Source organism: Balaenoptera acutorostrata, chromosome 21 (genome assembly GCF_949987535.1).
Source record: "Balaenoptera acutorostrata chromosome 21, mBalAcu1.1, whole genome shotgun sequence".
Taxonomy (NCBI): domain Eukaryota; kingdom Metazoa; phylum Chordata; class Mammalia; order Artiodactyla; family Balaenopteridae; genus Balaenoptera; species Balaenoptera acutorostrata.
In genome coordinates, this window is record NC_080084.1 from 21,686,954 (window position 1) to 21,701,519 (window position 14,566).

General features: G+C 37.6%; 1 protein-coding gene across 1 annotated transcript in view; it reads left to right on the forward strand.

Annotated features, from left to right (window-relative positions):
* The window catches only part of VPS37A (VPS37A subunit of ESCRT-I), a 40,551-nt gene that overhangs the window by 14,759 nt on the left and 11,226 nt on the right, over positions 1–14,566 (forward strand). The window contains exons 3-6 of the mRNA XM_057537273.1: positions 658–772; positions 1,317–1,417; positions 12,336–12,561; positions 14,014–14,084. Coding sequence (XP_057393256.1) covers positions 658–772; positions 1,317–1,417; positions 12,336–12,561; positions 14,014–14,084 — 513 coding nt within the window. The remainder of the gene's footprint in view (positions 1–657; positions 773–1,316; positions 1,418–12,335; positions 12,562–14,013; positions 14,085–14,566) is intronic.

Genomic DNA, 14,566 nt, shown 5'->3' on the forward strand with positions numbered 1-14,566 from the left:
TTTTATTTTTTTGTATTGAGAATTTACTGTTATTTACTTGAAACCATGTGATTGACCTCAAAGTTGGGAGAGATGTGTTAATTGAGACATTTAGAAGAGAGCCCTATAGAACCAAGGCATGATGACAGCTACACTGTTCCAATCCTAGCGCTTCCCATTTTATCCACTTAACTCTTTAAAAAATTCAGTATATAATGAACTAATTCTTGGCAGTATTTCAAAAGTAGGAAAGCCATAAGAAAAGTACATGGCCAGAACCTGTGGTCCACTAAATAGCCAGACTGGGTTAAATTAGGGTTCACCTGATAAAAATGCCTGGTCTAATCTTAGCTGAGATTTTGGATAGCTTGGTATATTGTGTTTGAAAGCAATTAATTGGCATGGTGTGAAGAATAGTCTATAATTCACGGTATCCTTATTCCACATTAAGAAGGTTTTACTATACTGAATTACTTTATAGTCTTGTTGCCAAAGTGTATCTTTTTGTATACTTTCGATCAACTCAACAACCATAGTAGAGCACTAATTACTGAGTAATCCAAATGAAAGTATGAAAATTTTATTTGCTTTTAAGTAACTTTGTTTTAGGATTATGACTGTATAATATCACATTTGTTGTCTTTGTTTTTGTTTTTTAATCTGTTCTACCTTTACCAGATTGCTTCCTCCACAATTTCCTCAGGAAAAACCAGTGATCAGTGTTTATCCACCAATACGACATCACTTAGTGGATAAACAAGGAGTGTATGTTACCTCTCCATTAGTAAACAATGTATGTATATGATATAATTTATTTCAAAAATGTTCACTGTATTTAATAGATAATCCTGATTTGAAGGTTATTTGTTTTTCAGTGGTGAGGACCTGTTGATGTTAAGAACTTTGGTTCATAGTAGATCTTTTATAGTGGTTAGGAAGGGATAAAATTCAAATATGCCTTAAATTTCTTAGGATATATATATATATATATGTATATATATATGATTGATTAATGTGAAGGACTGTAACTTAAATGTACTCAGTATTTACCTTTGAACCTTCAAATTATTGTCAATAGTGAAATGTGGAAATATTTCAGCTCCATTATTGACTAACTAAACTTTTAACCTCATTTATGGTATTGATTCTGTAAGAAAATATTGTAAGTTGTGGACTGCTGATATGTTCAATTGACATAATATCCTTTGCTTTTCATTTAATTCTTGACTTGCAAAAGTGGATTTAAGATTGAGTTTTACAGTTAAATTATCCTAATGAGACTTTATAATCTTTTTCTGAAGATGAATTTGATCACCGTGTATTACTGTTACTTTTAGTTTACAATGCACTCAGATCTTGGGAAAATTATTCAGAGTCTGTTGGATGAGTTTTGGAAGAATCCTCCAGCTTTAGCTCCTGCTTCAACAGCTTTCCCATAGTAAGTATATTTATATCGAAAGAGTTTGTATATACATTTATTTACTTTTGATCTAAGTAATCAAAATATAGTTTAAAAATTCAAATAATGTTAAAAGGCAATCCTCTGCTTTCCACATCCCCACCTTCACAGACAGATACATTCATACTTTTCAGAGGCAACTGTGTTTTTCTATTTTAAGCTGCTTCTCTAATATTTACCTTCATCTTTCTGAATAATATATACATTACTGCTATCTCTTGATTCTTTCAGTTTAGATACTATCTATTGACTTCCTATTGTGAATTGATGAGGATTTTACTTATCTTTCACAAACCTTCCTTTTCCCTCATCCTCTGAGAAATTTTTGATTTTTACTTAAACTCATGTTTGGTACTTTCATTACATTGACTCTCTAAATATTCCTTGCTGCTGAGCCTAGTACTTTATAATGATTATATTTCCCTGATGGTATAACTTTTTGCTTTTCTCTGGGGTTAATTACTTCGATTTTTCCATTGGTTTTATTTTCTTTGATCTTTTAATTTTCCACATCTTTTAGCAGCTCTGAAAAATACCTTTCAAATCGTTTTTTCATATCATCAAACCTGTCAGGTAATCTCTAGGCTCCGGTATTTTCTCTTTGCAGACATTGCTCCATTTTCCCCCTCCATTCTGAATTAGTTACTCCACAACTGCTATAAAGCTGTCATCCTGGGATTTCCCTTTCCCGCTCTCCTGTGTTAGATTCTCCTTTTCCTGCATCCTGTTTTTTTCTTTCTCAGGCTATTTCCTAGTTTCTTGCATTACTGCCTCCCTATAGCTTCCTGAGTAACGGCATGTTCCAGTTACTAAGGATGAATGACAAATTATCCTAAAACTTGTGGTTAAAATAATGACAACATTTATTTTCCTTGTGAATCTGCAGTTTGGTTAGGGACCAATAGAGAGAGCTTGTGTGTGCTCCACCTTTTGCATCAGCTGGCGTGGCTTAAAACAATGAACACACTGATTTTGCTCACTGATCTTCAGTTCAGGAAGGGTTCATCAGGGAGAGCTCTTGTCTGCTCTACTCATCATCAGGGGCTCTCATCAGAGGCCTTACGTGCGGAGGTCAACCAGAATACCTAGATGCAGCCTGGGCTTCCTCACATCATAACGGCTGGGCTCCTGGGGTGAACATCCTGAACGAGTTATGAGAAAGTCGTATTCGCCTTCTCTGACATAGCTGCTGAAGTCATGCAGTTTGTTCTGCTTCATTCTGCTTCTGCTTCTGCTTCATTCAGTTTGTTGAGGCAATCAAGAAGTCCTGATCAGATTCAAGGGGAAGAAAATAGGCTCTTCCTCTTTATGGTGGAGTGGCAAGGTTCTAGAAGAGTATATGGGACCGGAAATAGTGCTGTGGCCATTTTTGGAAAATACAGTATGCCACAAGATGCTTGGAAGAATAATTTTGAGACTTCTTTTTTCGTTTTTTTTTTTTTTTTTTTTACCTGCAAATGTCTTTAATATACCCTCACACTTAAAAGTTGGTAGAGTTCAAATTCTATGTTGAAGTGGTTTTCCACTGAGAATTTTGAAGGCATTCCTCTGTTGTCTATATATAGGCTTCTGTTGCCAAGATGTCCAGTGCCATTTTGATTTCTGATCCTTTGTAACCTTTTTTTGTTTTTTTAATTTATTTAATTTATTTATTTATTTTTGGCTGTGTTGGGTCTTCATTGCTGCACGTGGGCTTTCTCTAGTTGCAGCGAGCGGGGGTTACTCTTCGTTGCAGTGTGCGGGTTTCTCATTGCAGTGGCTTCTCTTGTTGCGGAGCACGGGCTCTAGGCTCATGGGCTCAGTAGTTGTGGCTCACGGGCTCTAGAGTGCAGGCTCAGTAGTTGTGGAGCACGGGCTTAGTTGCTCCACGACATGTGGGATCTTCCCGGACCAGGGCTTGAACCCGTGTCCCCTGTCTGCATTGGCAGGCAGATTCTTAACCACTGTGCCACAGGGAAGTCCCTGATGCTTTGTAACTTTTTATCTCAGATATTCTGAAATTGCATGATCATACAACTTCTTACAGTCTTTACTTCCTCTTCTGTAATATCTCTTGGCTTAATTACCCAATTCTTCTACTTAATTTCCAAGAACTTTTTCTTGTTCCGAAGTCAGGTGGCATCTTTAACACTGCCTGGAAATCTGCTTAGGCTAGATTATCCCATTCATTGGGTATATCAGCCCCAGCCATCATCTTTGCCCTCCTGTGTCTTTGTCCTGGAGTCATAAGCCTCGCTGATATTCTTTATCTAAAAACTGGATTTCCTATCTTCTGTCAGGAAAGAGTTAAATATATCTCATTCACCTTATTTGAAGATATAAGCCAACAACTGTGATACAGTACACATTGTTAAAAAGCAAGTTTGATACACTTCTTAGATTATTTTATAGGTTGTCCCTGCTACTGAGATTAAAATAAAGCAGATTGGTTCAGAATTCTTAAGACTTTATTTCAAGGATAGTACAAATATTCCCTCACATTGAACATATTCTTTCTAAATAACTTATGTTATATTTACATACCTGTTAATAATATACCTTTACATAAAAGTAAACCTTTAAGATAAAGGTGAGCCATACTTTGAAATAAACAAGCTTTTTAGAGAACTTTTTTAAACTTAATTTTTTCAATCATATATTCACTTGGCTCTAAAATTTTAAAACTATAAAAGGGTATGGGGCAAAAAGTCTCCTTCCACTTTTTCCCTTGCAGTTTACTTTTTCTTATTGGTATCCAAAGTTTTTCATTTGGGTGCATATGTATAGAATTCCTGAGATATTTTATGCATATACGAGGAAATATGTACACATAGTATTTTATTCCCTCTTTTTTCACAGAAATGGTAGCAAACTATTCCCTTGCCCTTTTTTTCCTTTTTTCCCTCACTAAATGGTATGGTTCAGAGAGCTTTCCATGTTGGTTGCTAAAGCACTTCCTCATTCTTCTTTATGACCACAAAGTACTTGTTTTATGGATATAGCATAACTTAACAAAACTCCTATTAATGGACATTTTTGTTGTTTCCAATCTTTCCTAAAAGGCCCATCCTTCTTTGCCCTCAGTGATGCAGTGAATAACATTAAAAGTAATATTTTACCCAAGTGTAAGTTTATTTGTTAGATACATTCTCAAAGTGGTATACATATATGTAATTTTGACTAATACTGCAGGATTGCCCTACAGAGTTAAGTTGTACCAATTTCTACTCCTGTACGCAATGTTTATTCCCTTTGCTGACATAGTAAATTATCAAAATGGATCTTTGCTAATTTATAAGCGGAAAATGTGTTAGTATAACTTTATTTGTATTTATCTTACAGTGACATTGACAATTTTTTCCTATGATTTAGAGATTTTTTTTTTTCCTTTCCTTGAACCTGTGTATTCTATCCTATTCTCCATTTTGCTATTGGGTTGTTAGTCTTTTATTAATTTGGAGAAATTCTTTACATATTAGAGAAATTATCCATTTTCCTATGACATGTTTCAGATGTCTTCCCCCAATTTGTTGTTTGTCTTTATTTATAACGGGCTCTATCATGTAGAGGGGTTTTCTTTGTTGTTTTGTTGTGTTTTGTTTTTTAGATCATGGGATTTATCATTATTTTCTCTTATGACTTTTGAATTTGGGATCACAGAAAGTCCTTTACCACCCCAAGTTTTTAATTTCCCAGTGATTTCTTCCAGTTCTTTTAAGATTTAAAAAAAAAAATCCAAAAAACATTTTAAATTTGATACATTTGGTTTTTATTTTATTATAGGTATGAGGGCTTGGCTCCAATTTCATTTTTTCCAGATGTCCCAATGCTATTTATTGACCAATCTATCTTTTTTTTTTTTTTTTTTTACTAATTTGAGATTCTTTTTATTATATCTTAATTGCCATATATCTTTGTGATTTTTCTGGATTTTGTATTCAGTTCCATTGATCTACCTATCCATTGCCAGTGTTATGCTTTAAAAAAGTTTTGTGTTTTTTTTTTTTAATTATTAAGGTTTTCTAATGTGTTTTGCTATATGGCAGGGTTAATCTCTCTTTACCCTCCTTTTTCAGGTACTTTTCTCTATATTCTTATTTATTTTTCCATATTAGCTTTAGTATTATAATTTCAAAATCTGTGACAAATGTTTTCTTCCAACACAATTCCAATTTATGTTAACTTATGTCATTAAATATGACATTAAATTATGTCATGAAACAATAGCACTCCCGTTTAAAAAAATTGTTTAAGCCTGATATATTTTGGAACATTTCAATACTCTGATACCCGTTTTTTTTTCCAACACCACCAAGTAATTCTCCAGTTCTCGCCAGACACTGACTGTTTCCTACGAATTTAACTTAATTCTGATGCTATCCACCGGGAGATGGTGTCAGATCCCGCAGATTCAGGGCTCAGTCTCACAGGCTGCTCCATTTCACATACCAGTTGAAAATGTATAGATTGTTCCCTGTGCTGTACATCCCAGGTTCCCACGACCTCCACCTCAGGTTTGAGTAGTTTGTTAAGTGGCTCATGGAACGCCAAAATAAATTTACTTATGTTTACTAGTTGATTATAAAGGATATTATAAAAGATACAGATGAATAGCCAGATGAAGAGGTACATAGGGCACGGCAAGGTCTAGGAGAGCCCCAAGCACAGGAGCTTTTGTCCCCATGAACTGGGGTGCACCACCCTCCTGCCATGTGGATGCATTCATCAACAAGAAGCTTGTCAAATCGTATTGTTCAAGGGTTTTTATAGAGATTATTCAGCAGCCCCCCTCTTCCCTGAGATCGATGGGTGGGGCTGAAAGTTCCAACTTTCTGTCACTTGGTCTTTTTGGTGACCAACCCCGTCCTCAGACTATATAGGGACTCAGCCTAAGTCACCTCATTAGCATAAACTCAGATGTTACAAATAACGAAAAAGGGTCCTATCATTTACGAACTTACCAGGATTTTAGGAGCACTTTGCCTAGAACCTGGTCAAAGACAAAATATGTTTCTTATTGTACCACAAATACAAAGTAAAGTATTTAGTATCCTATGTTTTAAAAAAGTCTTTTTATCTTTTATACAAGAGTGACTGACCCATTTAAACTTAACTATATTAATTTAAGTAGTGGTATTTAGATAATTCTCATCTGCATTTAGGCCTAAATTACACTGCTTATTTTAGAGCATGGTTCTCTTTGAACAGCTCTAAGAGAAAAAAACTATTAAATGTAAAATATTATCTTTTTTAGGTGTAATTGACATGTAACGTGTACAACAGAATGATTCAATAGTAATTTATATTACAAAATGATCACCACAATAAGTCTAGTTAACACCCATCGCCATGCATAGTTACAGAATTTTTTCTTGTGATGAGAATGTTTAAGATTTACTCTTAGCAGCTTTCGGATATGCAGTATAATGTTATTAACCATAATGATGCTGTGTATCACCTCCCCAGGACTTACTCATTTTATAACTGAAAGTCTGTACCTTTTGACCATGTTCACACATTTTGCCCACTGCTGCCCATCACCTGCCTCTGGCAAACACCAATCTCTTTGCTGTATTTATGAGCTCAGTGCTTTTTGTTTTTGTTTTTCGTTTTTAAATTCTACACTTAAGTGAGAGCGTATGGTATTTGCCTTTCTCTGTCTGGCATATTTCACATAGCATAATACCCTCAGGGTCCATCCATATTGTTTTGAATGGCAAGATTTTCTTTGTTTTTATGGCTGAATAATATTTCAGTGTATATATACACCACCTTTTCTTTATCTCATCATCTACTGATGGACACGAGGTTGTTTCCATCTCTTGTCTATTGTAAATAGTGCTGCAGTGAACATAAGGGAGCAGACATCTTTTCGAGTTAGTGGCTTCATTTTCTTTGCATAAATACCCAGAAGTGGAATTGCTGGATCATATGGTAGTTCTATTTTGAGGAGCCTCCATCCTGTTTTCCATAGTGGCTATACCAATTTACATTTCCACCAGCAGTGTACAGCATTCACTTTTCTCCATAGCCTTACCAATGCTTGTTATTTCTTATCTTTTTGATAATAGTCACTCCAACAAGTTTGATAGTTAGTAATCTAATTATCAAAGAATTAGCATCTTTTCTTGTACCTGTTGGGCATCTGTATGTCTTCTTTGGAAATATGTCTATTCAGATTCCCATTTTTAAATCAGATTATTTGTATTTTTGCTGTTGAGTTGTATGAGTTCTTTATATATTTTGGATATTAATACCTTGTCAGATATATGGTTTGCAAATATTTTCTCCCATGCCGTAGGTTGCCTTTTCATTTTGTTGATGGTTTCCTTTGCTGTGCAGAAGCTTTTTAGTTTGATGTAGTCCCATTTGTTTAGTTTTGTAAGTGAGGTATTAAAGTCCCCTATTTTTTTTTTTTTAATAAATGTATGTATGTATTTCTGGCTGCGTTGGGTCTTCATTGCAGTGTGTGGACTTCTCATTGCGGTGGCTTCTCTTGCGGAGCGCAGGCTCTAGGCACGCAGGCTTCGGTAGTTGTGGCATGTGGGCTCAGTAGTTGTAGTAAGTGGGCTCTAGAATGCAGGCTCAGTAGTTGTGGCGCACAGGCTTAGTTGCTCCACGGCATGTGAGATCTTCCCGGATCAGGGATCGAACCCGTGTCCCCTGTACTGACAGGCAGATTCTTAATCACTGCACCACCAGGGAAGTCCCAAGTCCCCTATTCTCATTTTATTGCTCTCTATTTATCATTTTAGGTCTGTTTATATTTGCTTTATATATTTAGGTGCTCGTATCTTGGGTGCATAAATATTTATAATTGTTATATCCTCTTGTTGGATTGACCCCTTTACCATTATGTAACGCCCTTCTTTGTCTCTTATTACAGTCTTTGTTTTAAAGTCTGTTTTGTCTGATATAAGTATAGCTACCCCAGCTTTCTTTTGGTTTCTGTTTGCATGTAATATCAGCATAAAGAAGTCCCTTTAACATTTCTTGTAAGGTCGGTTTAGTGGTGATAACTACTTTAGCTTTTGCTTGTCTAGAAAACTCTACCTCTGCTTCAATTCTGAATGAGAACTTTGCTATGTAGAGTATTCTTGAAAGTGTTTTTCTTTTAGTACTCTAAATATGTCATTCGCCTGCCTTCTGGCCTGCAAAGTTTCAGCTGAAAAATCTGCTGGTAGTTTTATGGGGGTTCCCTTGTACCTAACAAGTTGTTTTTCTGTTGCTGCTTTTAAGATCCTTGCCTTGTCTTTAACTTTTGACATTTTAATTAAAATGTGTCCGGGTTCATCTTGTTTGGGACTTCCTGGCTTTCCTGGATCTGGATGCCCGTTTCCTTCCCTAGGTTAGAGAAGTTTTCAGCCATTATTTCTTCAGATAACTTTTCTGCCCCTTTCTCTGTCTCTTCTCCTTCTGGTAGCCCTATAATACAAACCGTAAGTCCCTTAAGCTATCTTCACTTTTTTTCCTTTTTTTTCTCTGCTCTGATTATGTGAGTTCCACTGCCCTGTCTTCAGTTCACCGATCATTTCTTCTGGCCGGTGACTGTGACATCCTTTGTTTACTGATATGGCAGGAAATATTCCATTTCTCACTCTGCCTCATCCAGTCTGCTGTTGAATCCCTCTAGAATATTTTTCAGTTCAGTTGTTGTATTCTCCAGCTTTGATTCTTTCTTGTATTTTCTTTCTCTTTGTTGAGGTTCTTTCTGTGTTCAGGGAGCATCTTTATGACCTTTACTTTGAACTCTTTATCAGGTAAATTATGTATCTTCATTTCATTAAGGTTTTTTTTCTGAGGTTTTATCCTGTATTTTTTTTTTTGTTGAAAGAATAACTATTTATTTATTTATTTTTCCACACACACACACACACACACACACACACACACACACACACACACTGTATTTTATTTTTACAAGAGATAAATAGACTGACACCAAGCATTGTACATGGATGACCACAACAAAAGCAACAATGATTGCAATTACCAAACATGAAACACACTCATACTATGTCATAATATTGACATTCAGTCCAGTAATCCTCCACTGTAACAGCTCCTTTACTTTGCAGTGAAAATTGATTTGTATATTCTTTGCCTCTGAGTCCTTGTGGGATTTTTTTTTTTTTTAATTCAGACAGAAAGTCACAAAAATTATACTCATCCTCATCAGTTCACTCAGTCCCATGTAATTAATTTTTTTTTTCATCTTGATCTTTTGTTAGCACTTTTATGAGTTCATCAGTTTTTCATTAGAGTTCTGAAAATGCTTATTCATTCAGTTCAGCAGTACAGTCAGTTACCAGAATATCCTGTATTTTATTTGGAACATATTTCTTTGTTTCTTCTTTTTGCTTGACTCTGTGTAAGATAAAACAGTCTCCTCTCCCAGTTTTGAGGACTAGGAGATGAACCTTATCATTCAACCCTACCCTGGCTCTTGACTGTCTCTCAAGCCTTTGTAATTGTCCAAGCAACCTATTATATTTTTAATAGCTCCCAGGAATTAAGGGTGTGCCAAGACCTGTCATCACCCCACAGGGGAGGATAGCCATACCTAGATTTAGGCTGATTGGAAGCAAGACCCTCAGGCAGCAGCTTTTAATGTATGCAAATATATACAGTTCTGTGGGACCACAGGCTTATTAAGTCCTGCTGGCCACCTGAGCCAGGTGATGAGAATGAAAACATGGTGTCCATTGGCCTCTGTTCCCTGAAGGCGCCTCCGTAGGCCTTCACATACATGGGTTCCAAGCCTGAAGCCCACCCCTCAGACTGAAGCTTCAGGATAAGCAAATACGCCTGTTTCACATTAAGACTGTGGGTGTGTTTAAGTCTGCCATCTGCAGTGCCCTGGTGTGGTAGCCTGCCAAGAACTGTCTACAACTGTTCTGCTCTCATGGGACCCAGGAATGTCAGCCCCCCTGGCCGCCAGAGCCAGGTAAGTAAGGGGCATTCCTGGTTGGCAGCCGCAAAAACCAGAGCACCAAATACAAAACCGGGACCCCAGACACATGTAAGATCTCCCCTCCAAGACATGCTGGCGTTCTGGAACATGCAGAGGGAGAGCACAAAGATAGTAGAGCCCGCCCTCTGGAGTCTATGGAAAGATTACATTTAGTCCTTGGAGTTGTGTTTAATTAGAAGCCTGCCCCTCAGGCTATAGCTATGATAATAAGCTAATAGGCCTCTGTCAACAGAAAGACTGAGCTCCTGTTGTCCCATGCTGTTCCCCTGGGGGGGTGGCTGATTAAGAACTTTTTCTCCATTTCTGTGAGTGTGAGCCCCGCTGGCTGTCAGATTCAGACAGTGTTGTGGTGTCCTCTGGTTGCCACTGTGAAAACAAGGGTATAAGCTCCGTTCTCTAAGATAGTGGTGAGCTGGAGTGAGGCAGGGCGCAAGTGCGGCGAGGGCGAGAGTGCGGCGAGGGCGAGAGTGCGGCGAGGGCGTCCACTGGCCTCCATTCCCTGAGAGCACCTCCATGGGTGCCTAGATGGCCAAGCCCCTGGACGAGCACGTAGGCCTCTTTCACAGGAAGACAGGGGGTTGCTTCTGTCTGCTGTCTATGCAGTGTCCTGGGGGTCATAGTCTGCCAACAACTGGCTCTCTGACTGTTACAATCCTACGGGACCCAGGAATCTTAGCCTGCCTGGCATCCAGAGTCAAGCAATCAAGGGATATTCCCTGGGCAGCAGCTGCAGAAACCAGAGCACCAGATGCATGTAGGAGCTCCCTCTGGGTGATACTGGGTCTCTGGAGCGCAGCAGATGGGAAACAAGATGTCACCCACCAGCCACCATCCCCAGAAAGCATCCCAGCGGACCCCTAGATGTGTGTTAAGTTAGATGCCTGCCGCTGCCTCGAGCTGATGCTTTAAGATTGGCAAATGAGCCTCTTTCACGTTAAGTCAGGTCCTCTTCTGCATTTGGCCCTGAGGCAGGGGAGTCCAAGAGTACGAGCCCTGTAAGAATTGTTTCTTAGTTCGCTGTAGCCTTGTGAGTCTCGGGGACATGAGCTCTTTTGGTCTTCAGAGCTAGATGTTTTGGGGGCTTGTCTCTCAGGAAAAGCTCTGGGTTTTGAGTTTTCTCCAGCTTGTGGGTTGTCCTGCTGAGGGTGGGGTTTATGGTGAGATTGTGTCTCAGCCTCTCCTACCAGCTTAGATGTCATTTTCTTCTTGTTTGCCCAACGTGTAGGAGCCGCTCAGCTAGTTTTCAGGGTTTTTTCCAGAGGAAATTGTTCCCTGTGTAGCTGTTGATTCAGTATTTCTGTGGGAGAAGGTGAATTCAGGATCTTCCTTTGTCACCATCTTGATCCAGAACCCAATATTTATTACCTTGCAAAAATCAATTATTTTCTGATTATATCTTGAGCACATACTGCTGTGCCGCTTTTCTAATAGATACGTAGTTTTTATACGCATCTTTTTTATGTTTTAACATTTTTAGCGGCTCATCTATACGTTTAATTTTTCTTTGAAATTTTCCGGAAAAGCAGTCTTGACTTGCAGTCAGATTTTGCCAGATATAATGAAAGCTACGAATTTATTCAAGCTACACTTGAATAAATTTCCTGGACTTAAATGTTCTCCATTTCTTCTATGAAGATACTCATTGATGCCAGCAGAAAGGCCATATTTGAGTTTTGAGCATTCTGTTCACTTCCAGTGTGACCAGTTGAATTGTATATTTTCTAAAACATTTTTCTTTTTCATGGAAAGAAACGGAAATTTTCTCTTGAGGGGTGTTCGTATTTTATCAATTTATATGATATCTGATTCACTTATGTAATTATAATAACTAATGGCACCTGCCATCTGTACTGCATAACTACTGTTTTTTAGAACAATTTAGGAATACTTTTACAAACTTACCCCTAAAATCTAACCTCATGTTTTTCCTCTCTTTCTCTTCAGCCTGTACAGTAAAGCAGGTGGGACGCCTCCTTGTGCTTCTCCGGGTTTTCCATTTCTTCCTCCATATCCCCCACAAGAAGCTTCCAGGACTGTCGGTTCTTTATCTGTTGCTGACACTGTTTCTTCTTCGGCGACAAGTCATACAGCAGCCAAACCTGCTGCTCCTTCGTTTGGTGTCCTTTCAAATCTGCCATTGCCTGTTCCCACAACAGACACTGCAGCACCGGTTGGTATCAGATATCTGTAGTTTGTACCCTTGAAGTATTCAGTCAACAAACATTATATCCCTCCAGTGTGGCAGCCACCGTGGCACAAAAGATAAAAAGATTAAATCACATTTTCACCTTAAGTAACAATGTCAAAGAGGTAACCAGCAAATAATTAAATGATTGTAAGTAGAAGAGGTAGTCTAGAGCTACGGCAAAGACACAGTTACGGGAATAGTCAGTGCTCCCAGGGACCATCGTAGAGCTAGAAAGATACCTTTATAGAAGATGCAATTCTTTTTCTTTAAACCACTTTATGCTTGGTGCCTCAAAGCATGCCTGATGCATATAGTAGGTGCTCATTCAAAATGAGGCAGATGACTGAATGAATTCACACTTGAGGCCAAGTTTTGATAGATGGTAATGAATTTGCCAGGATGATAAGGGGTCACATAAGGCAATTCTGTGAAGAGGCAACAGCATTGACAAAGATTTGGGAGCATAAACCAGATGGCATCTTTGTGAAGCTGCCTGTTATAGAGCCCTCTGGTTGTCATATAGGACAGGCAAAGATATGAGAAGGATGGTATAGGAGAAGCATGTATCAGATTATGGAGGGTCTGCTCTAGCGTACTGAGGACTTTTAATCCAGTGTCTCATTGGTGTAAAAAATTGTGTGTTCTTAAATTAAGCTGGTATCTGCTGCCATGTGGGATGTTACCGAGGGAGAGACTGTGCATTAAACATATTAAAGGGATTTAAAAACCTTCATTTTTAACCCTTAGTGAATATCACCCATAGTAATACTCGAATATTAAAAAATTATCATAATCAACTTTACTAATTTCAGTGTTTGTAATAATTTAGAATATAGACCCAAGTGGACTTCGTTTTTCCAAAACCTTTCATCATTGTATTAATGAATATTATGAACAAATGATAATAGTTTAGTAGTATAAATAAAATTACAAGAGAACTTTTCATGGGTGCTTGATTTTAAAATGTCATCTGTATTCAAACAATGTATACTCTATTCCTTACCTACCCTACTCTCTCATGGAACTTAGGTAACTATTCAGATTTTTGCCAACTTACTAATTTCTCTATACTTAATGCCTTACACTTGAGACAAACATTCATATACATCAATGAAACCCACAGATAATTCTCCACATTTGTCACAGATACACTGAGGAGATTTATTTTACAACCGTATACTTGTCCAAGAGCTAAACACAGGTACTCACGTGATCCCCATCAAAAAAAAAAAAAAAAGTAACCCTATATGTATAAAGATACACTGAAAAAAACAATGAAGAAAGAAGGGGAGGGTAAGGAAAATGTGAAGTGCAAAGATTAAGTGTGATAATGAAACAGTTATGGGACGCAGTACATTAAAAATTACTTTTGTAACCAAACAGGAGCAGTCAAAAAGATGGCTGAAATTTAACACCATTTCAAACTCTCTTTAGATAAGCCAAAATGGTTTTGGTTACAAGATGCCTGATATCCCTGATGTATTTCCAGAACTCTCAGAACTAAGGTAAGAAAACTAGGAGAGTAACATTGGTGTTTGTTGTCTATTTAATTTGTAAATAGAAACTACATCATCATTTTCATATCCATATTAAGTTAAAAAACATTTTTAAATCATCACTCTTCCTGTATTGTGGATGTCTTAGTGGGAAAGTTCTATGAATCAGTCGTCTGTCTTGTAGGTTATATTTATTGAGTTACTGGTCTGTGAGAAATCCTACAGTTAAAAAAAGTTTAGCTTTATTTGATCCAGTGTTTTACAGTCACTTGTAGGAAGTGGTGATGTGTTATTCTCTGCTAATAATTAATGAAGTTTACCCACAGCACGTACATGTTAAAGCAGTCATACGCGGAGTAATGCTTGCAGCAACCCGTGAAGTAGGGACTGTTATTGTTGCCGTGTTGTAGAGTATTCTCCTCCTCCTTTCCTTTCTTCCTTCCCTTTAAAAACATTACTATGAAAACGTCAAAAATACAAAAAGGTGAACC